The 15,872-nt window shown below is 40.2% G+C and overlaps 1 protein-coding gene across 2 annotated transcripts in view; it reads right to left on the reverse strand.

The window, feature by feature from the left end:
* F13A1 (coagulation factor XIII A chain) overlaps positions 1-15,872 on the reverse strand; it is a 157,395-nt gene that overhangs the window by 129,900 nt on the left and 11,623 nt on the right. For both annotated transcript variants that reach the window (XM_033216116.1, XM_033216117.1), the window contains exon 3: positions 11,898-12,086. In XM_033216116.1, the coding sequence (XP_033072007.1) occupies positions 11,898-12,086 (189 nt within the window). The remainder of the gene's footprint in view (positions 1-11,897; positions 12,087-15,872) is intronic.

Raw genomic sequence — 15,872 nt, forward strand, 5'->3', positions numbered from 1 at the left:
TTTGTGAATGTTCTGAGTGTTCTCATTCCAATACCCATGGCCCTTCGTAAGTGCTCTGTGTGGCACCCTTGATGTGACAAAGACATGGGCAACTCTGTTACCCTAAGGACCATAAGCTTCACTCAGAAACTCCAGCTCTGCAGACATGATGTGGGTGACAGGGCAGGGCTGAGGAAGCACATGGTAAGGTCTCTGACACCAAAATATGGATGGCTATCCCACCTACTTTGAGATTAAACTGTTTCTATCATTTCAACTAGAACTATGGGCAAATAATTCCAGGCAGAACTTGGCCTGTGGGTTGTCACAGCCCCTATTTGACTAATGAAGCTGTCAGAATGGATGTAACAAGGACACTGGGTATTTTTGTTGGGAGGTTCAGTGATGGTTGTCTTTGCCATCAGGAAACAAAAGACATGAGAGCAGTGCCCTCCTATTTGCTTTTGGAAGCATTTTCTTTGTGCATGTGTAGATGTAGACAATCACTTATGGGGAATTTATTGGGATATAAAGTGAAGTTTTGATCTATGTATACATTGTAGAAAGATTCAATCAGCTAATTAACGTGCTTATTACCTCACATAGTTACCTTTCTTTTCTCTGTACATTGAAAAAAGAAAGGCAACTGTGGTGAAGACATTAAAAATCTATTCTTTTAGCAATTTTGAAATATACAATATATTATTTTAAACTGTGGTCACCAAGCCGTGCAGTAGATCACTAAAACTTTTTCTTTCAGTCTAACTGAGACTTTGTACCCATTGATCAACATCTTCTCTTTCCTCATTCTTTGCCCCCAAGCCCCAGCCTCTGGTAACCAACTTTCTACTCTGTTTCTGTGAGATTGACTTTTTCAGATTTCACATATAAATGGGATCATACAGTATTCGTCTTTCTGTGCCTGGCTTATTTCAGTTAGCATAGTGCTCTCCAGTTCTATGCTTGTTGAGAAGACAGAATTTTCCTTCTTGAAGGGCTGTATAGTACTCCATTGTTTCTATATACCACATTCTCTTTATCCATTGGTTAGGTTACTTGCATATCTTGGTTATTGTGAGTAACAGTGAAATGAACATGAGACTACATACATCTTTTCAGCATACTGATTTCAATTTTCTTTAGATACATACCCAGAAGTGGGATTGCTGAATCACGTGGTAGTTCTATTGCTAGTTTTGTGAGGAGCCACCACACAACTTTCCAAAATAGTTGCATTAATTCACATTCCCACCATTAGTGTATAGGGTTCTGTATTCCCTGCATTCTTGCCAAGGCTTATTATCATTCTCTTTGGTAGTAACCATTCTAACAGGTATGAGGTGGCACCTCACTGTGGTTTTAATTTGCATTTCCCTGATGATTAGAGGTGTTGAGCATTTTTGCATAAGCCTATTGGCCATTTTGGTGTCTTCTTTTGAGAAACATTTGCTCAGATCCTTTGCCCACAACCTGGGGTGTGTCACTTAATCCCTGTGAACATTGGTTTCCATATTTTTAATAAGTTTTATTTCTACCTTCCCTGCCTCCTGGTTTATTGTGAGAATAAAAATGTGGTTTCCTATACATGATCTCCTTTAACCCATAAATGGCTGTTTAAAATAAATATTATGGTCCCTATTTTCAGGTGAGGAAACAGTAACGTGTTAGGGGGTGGGGTAAAGTGATTCTGTCACTGCTATCCATAGTGGAGATCAGGTTCTTGCTGGGCACTGCCTGAGTCCAAGCCCCCTCCTTCTCCACCAAAAGGGCTTCATTTAGCCCTTTTATCACATGAGCTGTCATCCCTGGCATGACCTACAGACGGCAGAGGGCCAGCCACTGGGGCATATTGTTAGTCCTCAGACCACAGAGTGTTACTTCACTACAGGTGAGTCTCATTTTACTATGCAAACACACACACACACACACACACACATTTTACTACCTCTAGTTATAGAAGTAAAGATAAGTTCCTTTGGGGGAAAAAAGGAGGGGAAAAATCATGCACACTCATGCAGCATCCATTTATCCTATTACTTAGTGAGATTTTTTTTCCCCCTTGAGTCTCTTACTAATGTCCCTGACAAAATTTTGGTCCTCCCATTTATCTTCCACACTTCTGCTATAGTAATCTAAAAAGTAGGAAAAAATCAGATATTAATACTCTACCTAAAATGTTACTACAGAGGCTTCTGGCTGTTTATAGAATTACATCTAAACTTCTTATCAAGTCATACAGAGACATCAGTGTGCTTCCAAAATGTCATGCTCCACTGAACTTTTCTATTTTTTTTTCTAGAATGTATACATTTTCCATTCCCCTGGGTCAATTTCTATTCATTTTTTGAGACCCACCTCAAATAGCATTTTCTGAGGGATTCTTTCAACTATCCTTGCCATCAGTCACTCCCTCCAAAGTGGCTTCTAAGCATTTTGTTCAAAAGGCTGGCACTGAACACAGCCTTTCCTACTCAGACTGTCCCCTCTGGACAACAAATACTCCGGAGGCAAGGGATGAATGTATCTTACTACTCTAATCCCAATACGATGCTTTGCACATACAAAGTATTCAATAAGAGTTTAGTAACACATTCAAAAAGAAAATAAATAGGCTTTATGCTTAAAAGAAGCCAAATAAATATCTGAGAAATAAATATAAGAACATACTCTTAACAATTATTTTTGAAAAGTTACTAAAAATGAATGCCAAATTGATAGTTATTTCAATGTTTGCACAAAATCTTAAGTGTCAAAAAGAAAAAAAAGGATATAAAGTTATCACAACACATAGACTACAAATATGTTCAAGATCTGCTGTCCACCTGCCTCAGTGTTCTATGGAGTAGAGGTAATATGCATCTATAGTCCAGCATTTCCTGGAATGAGTTCTGCACTTTATTAGATGGTATTATAAAAATAAAAATGTGTTAGGATAGTGTTTATAGTAGAACAATTTTGGGAATTGTTGGGCTAAACAAGATTCATTTTTTGGCTGCTTGTCTACTCACAGCCTTTTATATATGAATGTGCCTTGGGCCTCTATGAGAAGAGACGCAAAACACAGCATGATCCAAATGTATTTGACGATGGAACTTTTTTCTCCCTGAGGAGCATCTCACATGACAGGTGTTCATAGAGAACACACTCTGAGAAACACTGTCCTACTTTCTTAGATGCCATTATTAGTCACTTCACAGAGATGCTTAAAAATAAACACGTTGATCATCAATGCAGAAACCCATAGGAGCAAAAGTCTGAAATGACATTCTATATAAATGTTGCTTCAAAATGATGAAATAGGCTGTCTCTTTTCACCAAAATGCAGCATAAAATAGTTGAAAGAGTATAGGCTAAGAAATAGTTCTCTGTACGTTACAAGCTGCATAATTTGGGGCAAGACATTTCTCAATAGAGAAACTATGTTATGTACGTGAAAATCACACATCAGCATGATGATTTTACCTGGACTTTCTGAAACAAAAATCCATGGGAAGACATAGTCTTAAAGGATATGGATGATGTGTTTCAGATAGAAGGGTACTCCTCTGCCCGCCAAGACCCTGCAGCACCTGCTCACCACCTACGTCTTTAAATAACTTGAGACTGTCTTCTCCACCTACGGCAGTCATACTCTCCCTCACCTCTTTCTTGACAACCTTGGAAGATGAGGGACTTTTCTTCCTACTCCGCCCCTCACCCACGTCCCTGTCCCCTATGCTTCTACCTCCTCCAGGATTCTCCTCCAGTCCCTCCTGAATCTTCAGAATTCTTCTTTCCTCTCTGCCTGCTACATCTTCCAGTCCCCCCAATCCTGAAACAAATACGAAAATCAAAACACCCCTCCTCTCACCCACATTCCTCCCTAGCTACTATCCAAATTTTCTTTTCCTCTCCTTCAAATTTCTTTAAAGATTCATCCAAATTGACTACATCAATTTCTTCACATCTCCTTGACTTTTAGACCATTAAAATTTGGAATCTTCCCGAGTTCAACCAGTGTCCCACTAACTATTGACTCCAGTGGGAAATTCCTATCTCACTGTATCTCCTAGTTATATTTAATAACATTGGTCATGCTTTCCTCTTAAAACACGCAACTCTCCTGGATTTAGTGACACTGCATTCCCCTTATTTTCCTTCTGTTTATCTGCTCATTTGGTCTTTGTCTCCTCCAAGGGCTCTAGTTTCTGAATGGATGCCTTAGAAGTTGTTTTCCCCAGGGCTTAAGCCTCAGTCCACTGCTGGCTTGATTTACCTTTTTCTGAGTGAGCTTGCCCACGTGTGTATGATATCCAAATTATCACCTGTCTAACCCAAACCTCCTCCCTAAGCTTCAGACTCATATTATCTATTGGACAGGCTTACCTGAAAGTCCCTCAAGTAATTCACACTCACCAATTCAAACAGAATCACATTCGTACCTCCGCCATCTCCTTGGTGGAGGCTCCCTTGGTGGAGGTAGTGAGCATTGTAAGTAGAAGAGGCTGCTTGGGTCTGAACTGAGGTCCCAACACACTTTCCAGGTGTGACCTGGGGTAAATTACTTAATCTTTTCAACCCTTATCTCATGGGAAAAATGGAGATGGCCATAGTCCAATGCCCAGAGGGCTGCTTGAACAATTAGATGGGAGGCACACAGCACCTCTGGGCAGCACCAATGCCAGTGAGTTATCAATGAAGCTACTATCACCATTATCATTTTCCACACTTGATTTTTTCCCTCTGGAATTCCAGGCATTCTTTATCTCATTTGGAAGTGCTAGCATCTGTCATCATAGTCACATAAGCCAGCCACCTGGAAGTTGACCTTGACCCTCCTCCCTTTCACCCCTCACAGATTACCCAACACAAGTCCTCCTAAATATTTCTCAAACCCTATCACTCCTGTCCATGTCTACAACTGCAGCCGTAACCCAGGCTCTCCTCCTCTGCTCTGATCATCTCCTCTCCAGTCTTGAATTGCCCTGATTCCTTGAAGTGGGCTAGAGCAAGCTATCTCAAATGAGAAGCATCCAAGTTGCTCCCACCCTGAAAACACATCAGCATCCAACACTCCAGCTGGCTTTCGATAAACGCTACTCAAGAAATAAGTGAAATAAAGATATTAAAGTGTTGCTGATGACATTTCCATGTTTTATGGGTTTTGTGATGCAGAACACGTGCAATTGACCCAGTCCTAGAAATGCTTGAGTGGGTGATGAACAACCCGCCTCAATGCTGCCGGCATTAGAACTGCACTTTTATACTCACAGGATGGCCCAGCTAGGGGGATGCCCAGCACACATGACTGCGGGTCCACCAGCACCCACTTTCAGCTCTCCCCTGGCCCTCTCCTCTGAAGAGACTGGCAAAAGGGAATACTTTCACAGCTTCTCTTACAGCTAAGGTAGCAAACGAGACAGAAATGGATGCCAGAAGTGCCTGGGAAAGCTTTTGTTTTCCTGACAAGTGGGGTAGGTCTTGCTAATGCCATCCTTCTCCTCATCTTTCTGCTGTAACCAGAAATGTGAAGCCTGAATCTGTGGGGGCCATCACAGAATTGAGAGAAAGGTCAGGAGAATCTCCAAAGTGCTGACCTGGACACCCCCAGGTTCCCGTGGCTGAACCCCAGGGAGAAAGAAACTTGCTCACGGACCCTGTTGTCACTTGGGAGGGCTCCTCAGGGAGTGAAATCTCTGCTATTTTGAGGGGAGAGCTGGTGAGAAATACAGCTTGGGATTTCTGCCTCAACTGGGTATCAGAAAAGCAGGGGCCCATGTCAAAGTAACAGCAAATGGACACCACAAGCTATTCCCAAGCTTTCACAGCCTCAGCCACAGGTTAGTAAAACCTGTGGTTAGCACTGTCCTCCTTGCCTTTCATGATTTGTCATGGCTGCAGGCTCAGAGGTGAGAGAGAGAGAGAAGGCCCTGCAGGCTCCCAGGACATTTTTCAGCCACACCCACCTCCTCAGATTCATTTACACCTCCCATCTAACTCGCAGAGATAGCTGTGCTCTGCCAACAACTAATGAACGCAGTTATCAAAGCACAAAGAATCGCTGCAGCACAGCTCATCAAGACCTGGCCAGGTAAGGCAGTAGCTCTCCTGTTCACCTTCTCTACCCAGAGTCCAGCACACCATCCAAGAGACCCTATTTATTTAAATACCTTAAAAGGAAGAAGGAAGAAGGAAAGAAGGAAGGGAGGGAGGGCGGAAAGGAAATTGGTTAGAAGGCAGAATCACAGAAATAAATCCCATGACCTAGGTTCCGAGAACAGCAACATGGGGAAACTCCAGTGGACTAACACATCTCAGCTCATCTATACAGGCACAGGGAATGAGAAAGCAGCCGCAACAAATAACTGAATGCAAATTGGAAGCAATTAAGTGCAAAGCTATTTTTTCAGTACTTTTAATATAATAATAACTTGCTTTATGAAACAGCTCTGTTTTTACTTATATAACAAACCTGCACATGTACCCCTGAACCTAAAATAATTTTTTTTTAAAGTATATAGTGAGTGTGATGGTTAATACTGAGTGTCAACTTGATGGGAGGGAAGGATACAAAGTATTAATCCTAGGTGTTGCCCAAAGAGATTAACATTTGAGTCAGTGGGCGGGGGAAGGCAGATCCACCTTTTGTCTTGTGGGCACAAACTAATCAGCTTCCAGTGAATACAAAGCAGGCAGAAAAACTTGAAAAGGAGAGACGGGCCTAGCCTCCCAGCCTACATTTTTCTCCCATGCTGGACGTTTCCTGCCCTTGAACATCAGACTCCAAGTTTTTCAGTTTTGGAACCTGCACTGGCTCTCGTTGCTCCTCAGCTTGCCGACAGCTTATTGTGGGATCTGGTGATCTTGTAAGTTAATACTTAAATGAAGTCCCCTTTATATGTATACACACACACATACATATATACACACACACACATATGTACACACACATATATACACACACAGTATATATACACACACACATATATACACACACACGTACACACACATATATACACACACACTATATACACACACATACACACATATATACACACACATATATACACACACACATATATGTACACACACACATATATATACACACATACATATATATATAGCCTATTAGTTCTGTCCCTCAAGAGAACCCTGACAAACATAGTGAGTAAGTAAGTTAATCTTTGTTGGTAAGTCTCTTGTCATAAACACTCTTAAAGATGTACTGGTAGAGATTCCTTTAAGTGCCCTTTATTTTTAACAAAGTATTTATTCTCTTTTCTGTTTTTTTTTTTTTTTATTTATGTTAAGGTTTGGTTCACTGTTAATAGTAAATGACACCTCAAATGCTTAGACATTTAGCTGATTGTAAAATGTTAGCTAAAATGGATCTTCTCTTGAAATAGTGTTGCCAGATATTTAAAAATGAATAGAAATTATATTCTTTTTCTGTTTTTTAAACCATCATTTTTACATTCTGAGTTTCTGGAAATTGAGGTGCACCTGTATATAGAAACCCTTGCACTTAATTTCATTTCTAGTTCACATTCTATACTCGTCTCTTCTCATTATAGCAATTACCCTTAAAATCTAATTTCCTTGGCTTTATGCAGTCCTATTGAAACAGGCACTGAATTTTAAGAGAATTATTTCCCCAGCAATGTTCTTTTTTTTCCAGTCTTAGAATATGGAAGCAATGAAGCTGAGGCTATCATGTAACTTCCTGAATGACACGAGATGCGGAAAGGACTCTGATCAAGATAAATCCTCTACCGTGGGTCCTTCAAGGCCCTTGGAAGTGTGCTTAATTTCTACACTAAATAGTAGAGTGTGGAATTTTGTCATTTACCTTGCTTGTATCTACAACAGGTTGGGCAATGGAAAATCTTCAAATGTGTGTGGCCTATAATAGAAAAATCTTCAAATATAAGTGGCCTATACTGGCCCACACATACTAGAATATAGCTTAACCCTGAATGTACACATCACGGGCTCTGAAAGGTTTAGAATACATGTTGTTTAAAAATTGTAAAGATTTTATCTCAAAGTCAAATTGGCTATGCTTTCCCCCTCTTTTTTTTGAGGGAACAAAAGTAATAATATTTCTTATGTAAAAAAGAAAAGAGGACTTAAAATGTTCACTGTAGTGGATGCTGTGGTGTGCTGCCTGGACACTTCCCATTGTTGGGAGTGTTGGTGACTAACAATTCTCATTCATTTAGTTGCTTTCAGGGGTTGCCCTCAGCCATGGAGAACTAATTACACCAAGGCTACAACCCCAGTCAAGGTATAAAAGGTATAAAAGGCCCATACCCCTGGCTCAAGGTGAGACAACTCTGAAGATCCAACCCATAGCTAGAGCTCACCTTGAGATCCATGGGGCCCCTGTCTGCATTGCGGTTCAACTCCTCCCTCTGCCCAACACTGATTCCTTCACTCCCTTGCAGATGTTGATCTTGAGAGATCTCCCCAGTAAACTTTGTGTGCACAAGTCTTCTTCTCAGAGCTTGTTTCCTAGTAGCCCAATCTAAGACATTCATCTTACCCGTTTTTCTAAGACTTCCATTATCATAATTATTTTCTGAATGGCTTATGAGAATGTCTCAAACCTCAGACAAGTCCAGTTCATAGCTGAAGCTTCCCTCTCCTCTTCTCCCCACCCTAAATACTTAACTTGAGAGATGGAGATAAAAATTCCCTCATAATTGCAGCAGAACTGTGGTTCAGAGTTTCAAACGCGTATTTGTTGTCACGCATGGGATACAATATGTTGTTAGGCAGGCGATTTTGTCATGTGTGAACATCATAGAAACAAAGATGGTACAGCCCACTTACACACCTAAGCTATACGACAGAGCCTATTGTTGTTAGGCTACAAACTTGTAGTGTGTTTTACTGTACTGAATACAGCACCGCAGGCAATTGTAACACAATGGTTAAGTACTTACATATAAACATAGAAACATTTATATGTAAACATAGAAACATTTATATGTAAACATAAAAACATAGGAAAAGTACAGTAAAAATCCAGTATAAAATGTAAAAAATGGTACATCTGCATAGGACACTCACTGTGAATGGAGCCTGCAGGACCGGAAGTCGCCCTGGGTGAGGGGTGAGTGAACGTGAAGGTAGGTCATTACTGCATGCTACTGTAGACTTTATAAACACTACAAACTTAGGCTACACTACCTTTAAAAAAAATAAGTAATCACGCTATTATATTATAACTATCACGAGGTGATAGGACTTTTTCAGCTCCATTATAATCTCATAAGATCACCTATGCATGATCTGCCATTGACTGAGATGTTGCTACGTGGCACATAACTGTATGTGGTTTTTGTTTTCTTCTACTGTGTCAGAGTTTCCAGTCTTTAGTTAGGTCTGTTAAATTTCCTCAAAAAACTGTCTTTTTTTTTTTACGTTAATACTCATTCCAACTGAAATTTATTACTGTATGTGGGATAAAAGATGAGGGTCAATTTTAAAATTTTCTTCCAGTTGGAGAGCCAGTTATTCCAGCATCATTTATTTAAAAACAAACAAGCAAACAAACAAAATCTCATATGCTTTTCTTCATGAAACCAACAATCATATTAAGTCATATACTGAAATCCATTTCTGGATTCTCTATTGTGTCCTACTAAATATTTTTCATAGTATGTTCTGATAGCTGCTTCCAATATAAAATACTCTTATTGTTTGTTTGTATGATTTCCTTGGTTATCACCAGGTAATTATTATTTCAAATGAACTTCAAGATTATTTTATACAAGTCCAAAAAAACAAAACCAAAGCCAAAAACAACTCAAAACTCCATTGGGATTCTAATTGGGAATGCATTAAATTTACACATTAATTTTGGGAGGCTTTTAAAAATTGACAATCATAATTGTATATGTTTATGGGGTTTTGGGATGTGATGTTTTGATCAAAATATACATTGTGGATTGATTAATTCAAGCTAATTAACATATTGATTCCTTCACATGACATTTCTTTGTGGTGAGAATATTTAAAATCTACTTTTAGTAATTTGGAAATATACATTATTAACTATAATAATATAGTTATAGTTAATATAATGTATATATAGTATATATGTATATAATATATAAATATACATTATATATTATATATATAGTTATAGTTAATATAATAATATAGTTATAGTCCACAGTCACCATGCTGTAGAATAGATCACTAAAACTCATTCCTTCTATCTAACTGAAATTTTGTCTTCTTTGACCAACACCTTGGGAGACTAAAAATGTGTAAGAAAGACTTCCCACTCAAGAACATGTTTGACTCTTCATTGGTATCTCATGTTTTTATTAAGATTTAATAGCTGGTTTATATAGATTGTGTGTTCAGGTTTTTAGTCCTATATTTTATAGTTTTAGTCATGTGAAATTTTTTTTATGTCTATTTCTGGTGCTTAGTGCTGGAGAAAATAAAAGTTACTGACTTTTATATATTTATCTTCTATCTAGCCAACTTACAAAGTTTTATTAATACAGTGCTTTTTTCCCTTCATTCTGTTGGGTTTTCTATATACACAATCATAGTATTAGCAAATATATAGTTTTTCTTCTTAGTTTCCAGCATTTATAGCAGATATATCTCTTACATTGTTCATTTACTAAAACTTTTACAGCAATTCTTTTTAAAAAGGGAATGGTGATAACAGGCATTTCTTTCTAATTTCTGATTATAATGAAATTTGTTAACTTTTTTCCCCTTAGGATATCAAAAGTTGTTTTGATGTAAACAATCTTTATTATCATTGAGGTGTTTGGTTTTTTTTCCCTAAATTTTTCCCCTTAAACTCTTTTTCTTAAACTGGATGCTGAATTTTATCATGTACTTTTCAGTGACTACTGATTCAATTGCCTAATTTTTTCCTTTAATTTGTGCATAGGATTATATGGCAGATTTCCTATGTTGTGCCACCCTTGCTTCTCTGTGCGTGTATTTCCTTGATAATCTTATAAATTCCTGTAGAAATGTTTACCAAAATGCGTCAAATGTTAATAGCTATAACTTAAGAAAAGGGTTCCATGATCAAATTAATTTAAGAAGCACCAGACCAAAGTTAAAAGGTCCTTCCCCAAACCTTTGAAGCTAATGTGCATTGTTAATTTTCAAGAGGAGATTAAAGGCTGGACGTGGTGTCTCATGCCTGCAATTCCAGCACTTTGAGAGGCTGAGGTGGGAGGATAACTTGAGGTCAGGATTGGGAGACCAGCCTGGACAACATAGTGAAACTCCGCCTCTACCAAAAATACATAAAATTAGCTGGGCGTGGTGGCGTGCACCTGTGGTTCCAGCTACTCTGGAGGCTGAGGCACCGGAATCACTTGAACCCAGGGGTGGAGGTTGCAGTGAGCTGAGATCGGACCACTGTTCCAGCCTGGGTAACAGAGCAAGACTCTGTGTCAAAAAAAAAAAAAAAAGGTGATTAAAGTACAGAGTGTTTAGTGAACTTTATTGGACTATCCACTTTTCATGGGCCATCCCATGGGACTAGATCAGAGCAGAACCAACTTTGGGAATGCACACATGGATTGTATGCTAAGATTTACAAACATTTTCAGCACATGAGACCAATTAAATCATGGAGATAAAAGTTACAACCATAGGACGCCAAAACCATTTGTTTAAGGAAGAATAATTTAGTTAAGCGACACTTTATACCAGTTTTACTTACTTTTATTTATATGAGATTTTCCCTTTGGGTGGGCCCACGTTATTAATCTTTGGCACTATACAGACCAGTCTTAGAGCGCAGGATGATTCAGGGGCTGGATGTCATTCCAGCTCCCGCCACTGTTGACATATGACACTAGGAAATCACACAACTGTGCCTGTACCTACCTCCCTCTACAATGCAACCCATGGTGTCAAGACTGGGGCTTGCATGTGGCACTCACCAATGACGTATTCCACCCTGAAGAGATCCCGTCTGGGGTCATATGGACGATTGAAGTCAATCTGAATGTAGAAAGACTGCCCTCTGCGGACAATCAGCTTGTTGTTTTCGTACTTGTCAGTGTGGTGGTCCACCTTGTTCGTGTCCCATCTCTCCTTGAATAGGTGAACGCTCGTGACGTTAAGAAACTCTATGAACAAGAAAAAAAATTGAAGAAAACAATCAACTAACTTTCATTTAAACACAAACTCAGAAACAAGATTTTTTTCCTGAAGAAGGCAGGTAGCAAGGTCTGCTGAATGAAACTCTGTAGGAGCGGGGGTAGGGGGAACACTGTCTCAAGAGGCAGCCTCTTGTGACATTCTTGTTTTTGAAGTGAGCTTTTAAAAGCTGTCTCCACCTTTGATCTCATTTCAGTCCACAAGGCACTCACTGTGGGATAGATGGATGCCTGTCTGGGAGATCCAAATACAGAGAAGCTAGGGCCAGAGTTGAAGTCTTCAGGTTCTCAGTCTCACGCTGGTTTTCGTTATGTTAGGAGCTTCCCATCATGTCACTGCCTCACTCTGTGACTAACCAGGCAGAAGCAGGGAACAGCCACTTCAATTTTCTTATCTTTCCAAAGGAAGGAATCAAATCTGACAAAGCCTCAAGGGGACATTCGAAGGACAAAGTTAACCATTAATCCAAAATTCTCCTTTTACCTCAAGAAGGGTCAAATGCCCCCTCCCGCTGTAATTCTAAAAGTAGATCTCAGCCCTCAAATGCAGGAAAGAGAGGGAGCAGGTCTGGAGAAGGACACTAACATTTCCATGAGATAAATGTGATTGTTTTCAGTTACACAGAAACTATCCTCAGCTTTCCTTAGCTACTAACGGGCCAGTTCAAAAGTCAAAACCTGGACTGTCTGATGCCGACATTCACAGGTTTTTCTTTTGATTTGTGGCATCAGGAGTGTAAATGCCAATCATATGTTTCTTAGTTGTCTAACTTTGTATGTGTGACTTAAATTCATTTCTTCATCATAGAATGGAGACACTAATATTAATTTCATAGCCCAACATGTTCCACATCTTACAGGACTGTGACAGGAGACGGCATGAGATGGCACGTATGCAGGCATTTAGCAAAGGGTATTACACGTGAAAGTCAGCTCTCCTCCTGCCCTTTTCCCCTTCCCCTCTGTGAAGGATCATGGATGAAAGAGGGAGTCATCCTAACTCCCTGTCCTCACTGTACTGTACAAGATCTAGTCTAGAGACTGGTTTCTGCAGGTGCATTTGGCCTTGTAAAGGGTTACTGGGGAGAAGGTGGGGTGGGAAGGCAGAAGGGTCAGCAGGGGTGCCCTGGCCTCTTGCCCTCCCCCTCCCTGCCCCTGCCTGATGCATGATTTGCCCTCATGGCTATAAGCACTGTGTGCACAGAAAACACAGCTGCTGAACTTGTCCCCATACTGGGGCATCTCCTGAAATACTCGAATGGCTTCCTTTACCTTCACACGTAAATCCTGTGCAGGATGCCTGGTCCCTTTGGACCCCATTGTGTTCCATAGTCAAAACCAAGAAGTTGGGCTCTTTAAGATCCTCTTCGGGCCGGGCGCGGTGGCTCAAGCCTGTAATCCCAGCACTTTGGGAGGCCGAGACGGGCGGATCACGAGGTCAGGAGATCGAGACCATCCTGGCTAATACGGTGAAACCCCGTCTCTACTAAAAAATACAAAAAACTAGCCGGGCGACGAGGCGGGCGCCTGTAGTCCCAGCTACTCGGGAGGCTGAGACAGGAGAATGGCGTGAATCCGGGAGGCGGAGCTTGCAGTGAGCTGAGATCCGGCCACTGCACTCCAGCCTGGGCGGCAGAGCAAGACTCCGTCTCAAAAAAAAAAAAAAAAAAAAAAAAAAAAAGATCCTCTTCGGTCCTAAAGTCCAGGAAGCCCTGAAACACTACTGAGCAATTCAAAGTTCAGGCAATCCTGAGTTTGAATCTCAGGTCTCAAAATTCCTTTGTGGAGGTACTTTACCTTTCAGAATCTGATTTTTCTTCTTTTAAAATGAAGATACTAATACCCTAGAACGTCTATGAAGGCTCAATGAGATAACGATGCAATGGGTCTGGCCCTGTACCTGGCACATAGTGGGTCCTAGGCTTACTGTGGCTCACTGCCCCTACACTGTGACAGCCATTTCACAGGGCATGGTGCTCCATGGGTTACTCTGACTGCAGCATTACAGCAAGTAGAAAGTGCAGGATGCAGTTTTATTTTTACCTCATCTCAGAACCCTGTTGTAGTACACATTCCCCTGAAGGGCACTTTCTTTCCATTATGCTGTGAGCTAAAGATGTTTAATTCTCTAGACCTCTCTATTCCAAGCTGTTATTCTCCTGAGTTCTCTGGTCTTATTAAGGCCACAATCCCCAGTGATAAACCAGCCCAAGAATGAGCTGGAGAAGCACAAATGTCCCTGTTGAAAAGGAGCCTAGCAGTCAACTCCTCTGGTCCTGTTTCTTAGCACAGCATCTTTAAAAATATATTTTTTAAAATAGCTAAAAAACAAAGTCCTTAGAAATGGGTTTCATCAGTTCTCCACTTGCCAGTACCAATGGAAGGAATATACTGATATTACATCCTTACGGAATCTCACAGAGCAGCAATAGCATTTTCTCAGCCATCTGGTAAAACTACTATATCCTGTATGAAACATTTTCATGAGAGCCCTACTACTTGGGCTTCTAGCTTCCATTTGAACAAAGAACTCATTATTTCATAGGGCAAACAGTCCATTTTTAAACAACTCTAATTATTTGAAAACTTCTCAAGATAAACTGACATCTGCTTCCTTGTAATTTTTCTAACCACGGGTCCTCGTTCTGACTTCTGGATAAATATAGAATAAGTCCTCTTATTCATTTTATCTGGTACTCTCTAGGTATTTAAAGACTGCTCATAGGGTTTTTTTCCTGAGTAAAACATTCTTCATTTATTTAACTGTTTGTTTGTTTGTTTGAGACAGAGTCTTGCTCCATTGCCCAGACTGCAGTGCAGTGGCACGATCTCAGCTCACTGCAACCTCCACCTCCTGGGTTCAAGCAGTTCTCCCTGCCTCATCCTCCTGAGTAGCTGCGACTGCAGGCACTCGCCACCATGCCCCACTAATTTTTGTATTTTTTTTTAATTTGGTAGAGACGGGGTTTCACCATGTTGGCCAGGCTGGTCTTGAACTCCTGACCTCAGATGATCTGCCCACTCGGCCTCCCAAAGTGTTGGGATTACAAGCATGAGCCATCGCACTCAGACTATTTAACTGTTTTTAAGAAGTTATTTCTAGAACTTTTATCCAACACTCTGTTTGGGAATAGTTTCCATTTTGTCAATTTCTCTTTTGAAGTGTTTTCTGGAATTAAGTACATTACTCTAGTTGTGGTTTTTCTGTAAAAAAAAAAAAAAAAAATGAGACCATTATATCTTTTAAAATAAATAGTGTATTTCTATTATTTCAGCTCAAGATATTATTAGTGTCTTGGATACTCTTAACTCACTATTGATTTATATTATGCATCTGATAAAGCAAAACTCGTAAAACACATTCTTTTTTTTTTTTTTTTGAGACAGAGTCCTGCTCTGTTGCTCAGGCTAGAGTTCAGTGGTGCCGTTTCGGCTTACTGCAATTTCTGCTCCCTGGGTTCAAGCAATTCTCATGTTTCAGCCTCTCAAGTTGCTGAGACTGCAGGCTCACACCACCACGCCTGGCTAATTTTTTTTTTTTTTTCTAGTAGAGATGGGGTTTCACCATATTGGTCAGGCTGGTCTCGAACTCCTGACCTCAGGTAATCTACCTGCCTCAGCCTCCCTTAAAACACATTCTAATGTTATTTCTAGCAACAGTGGATCAAAATTCAGTTGAGGCCCCTTCAAGTCACCCACTCATGTTGCTATTTGGCTATATTTATTTGTGCAATTGTTTTCTTCTGTTTAGTTCGA

This window comes from Trachypithecus francoisi, unplaced genomic scaffold, assembly GCF_009764315.1.
Source record: "Trachypithecus francoisi isolate TF-2019V2 unplaced genomic scaffold, Tfra_2.0 Lachesis_group10, whole genome shotgun sequence".
In the NCBI taxonomy this organism is placed as follows: Eukaryota; Metazoa; Chordata; class Mammalia; order Primates; family Cercopithecidae; genus Trachypithecus; species Trachypithecus francoisi.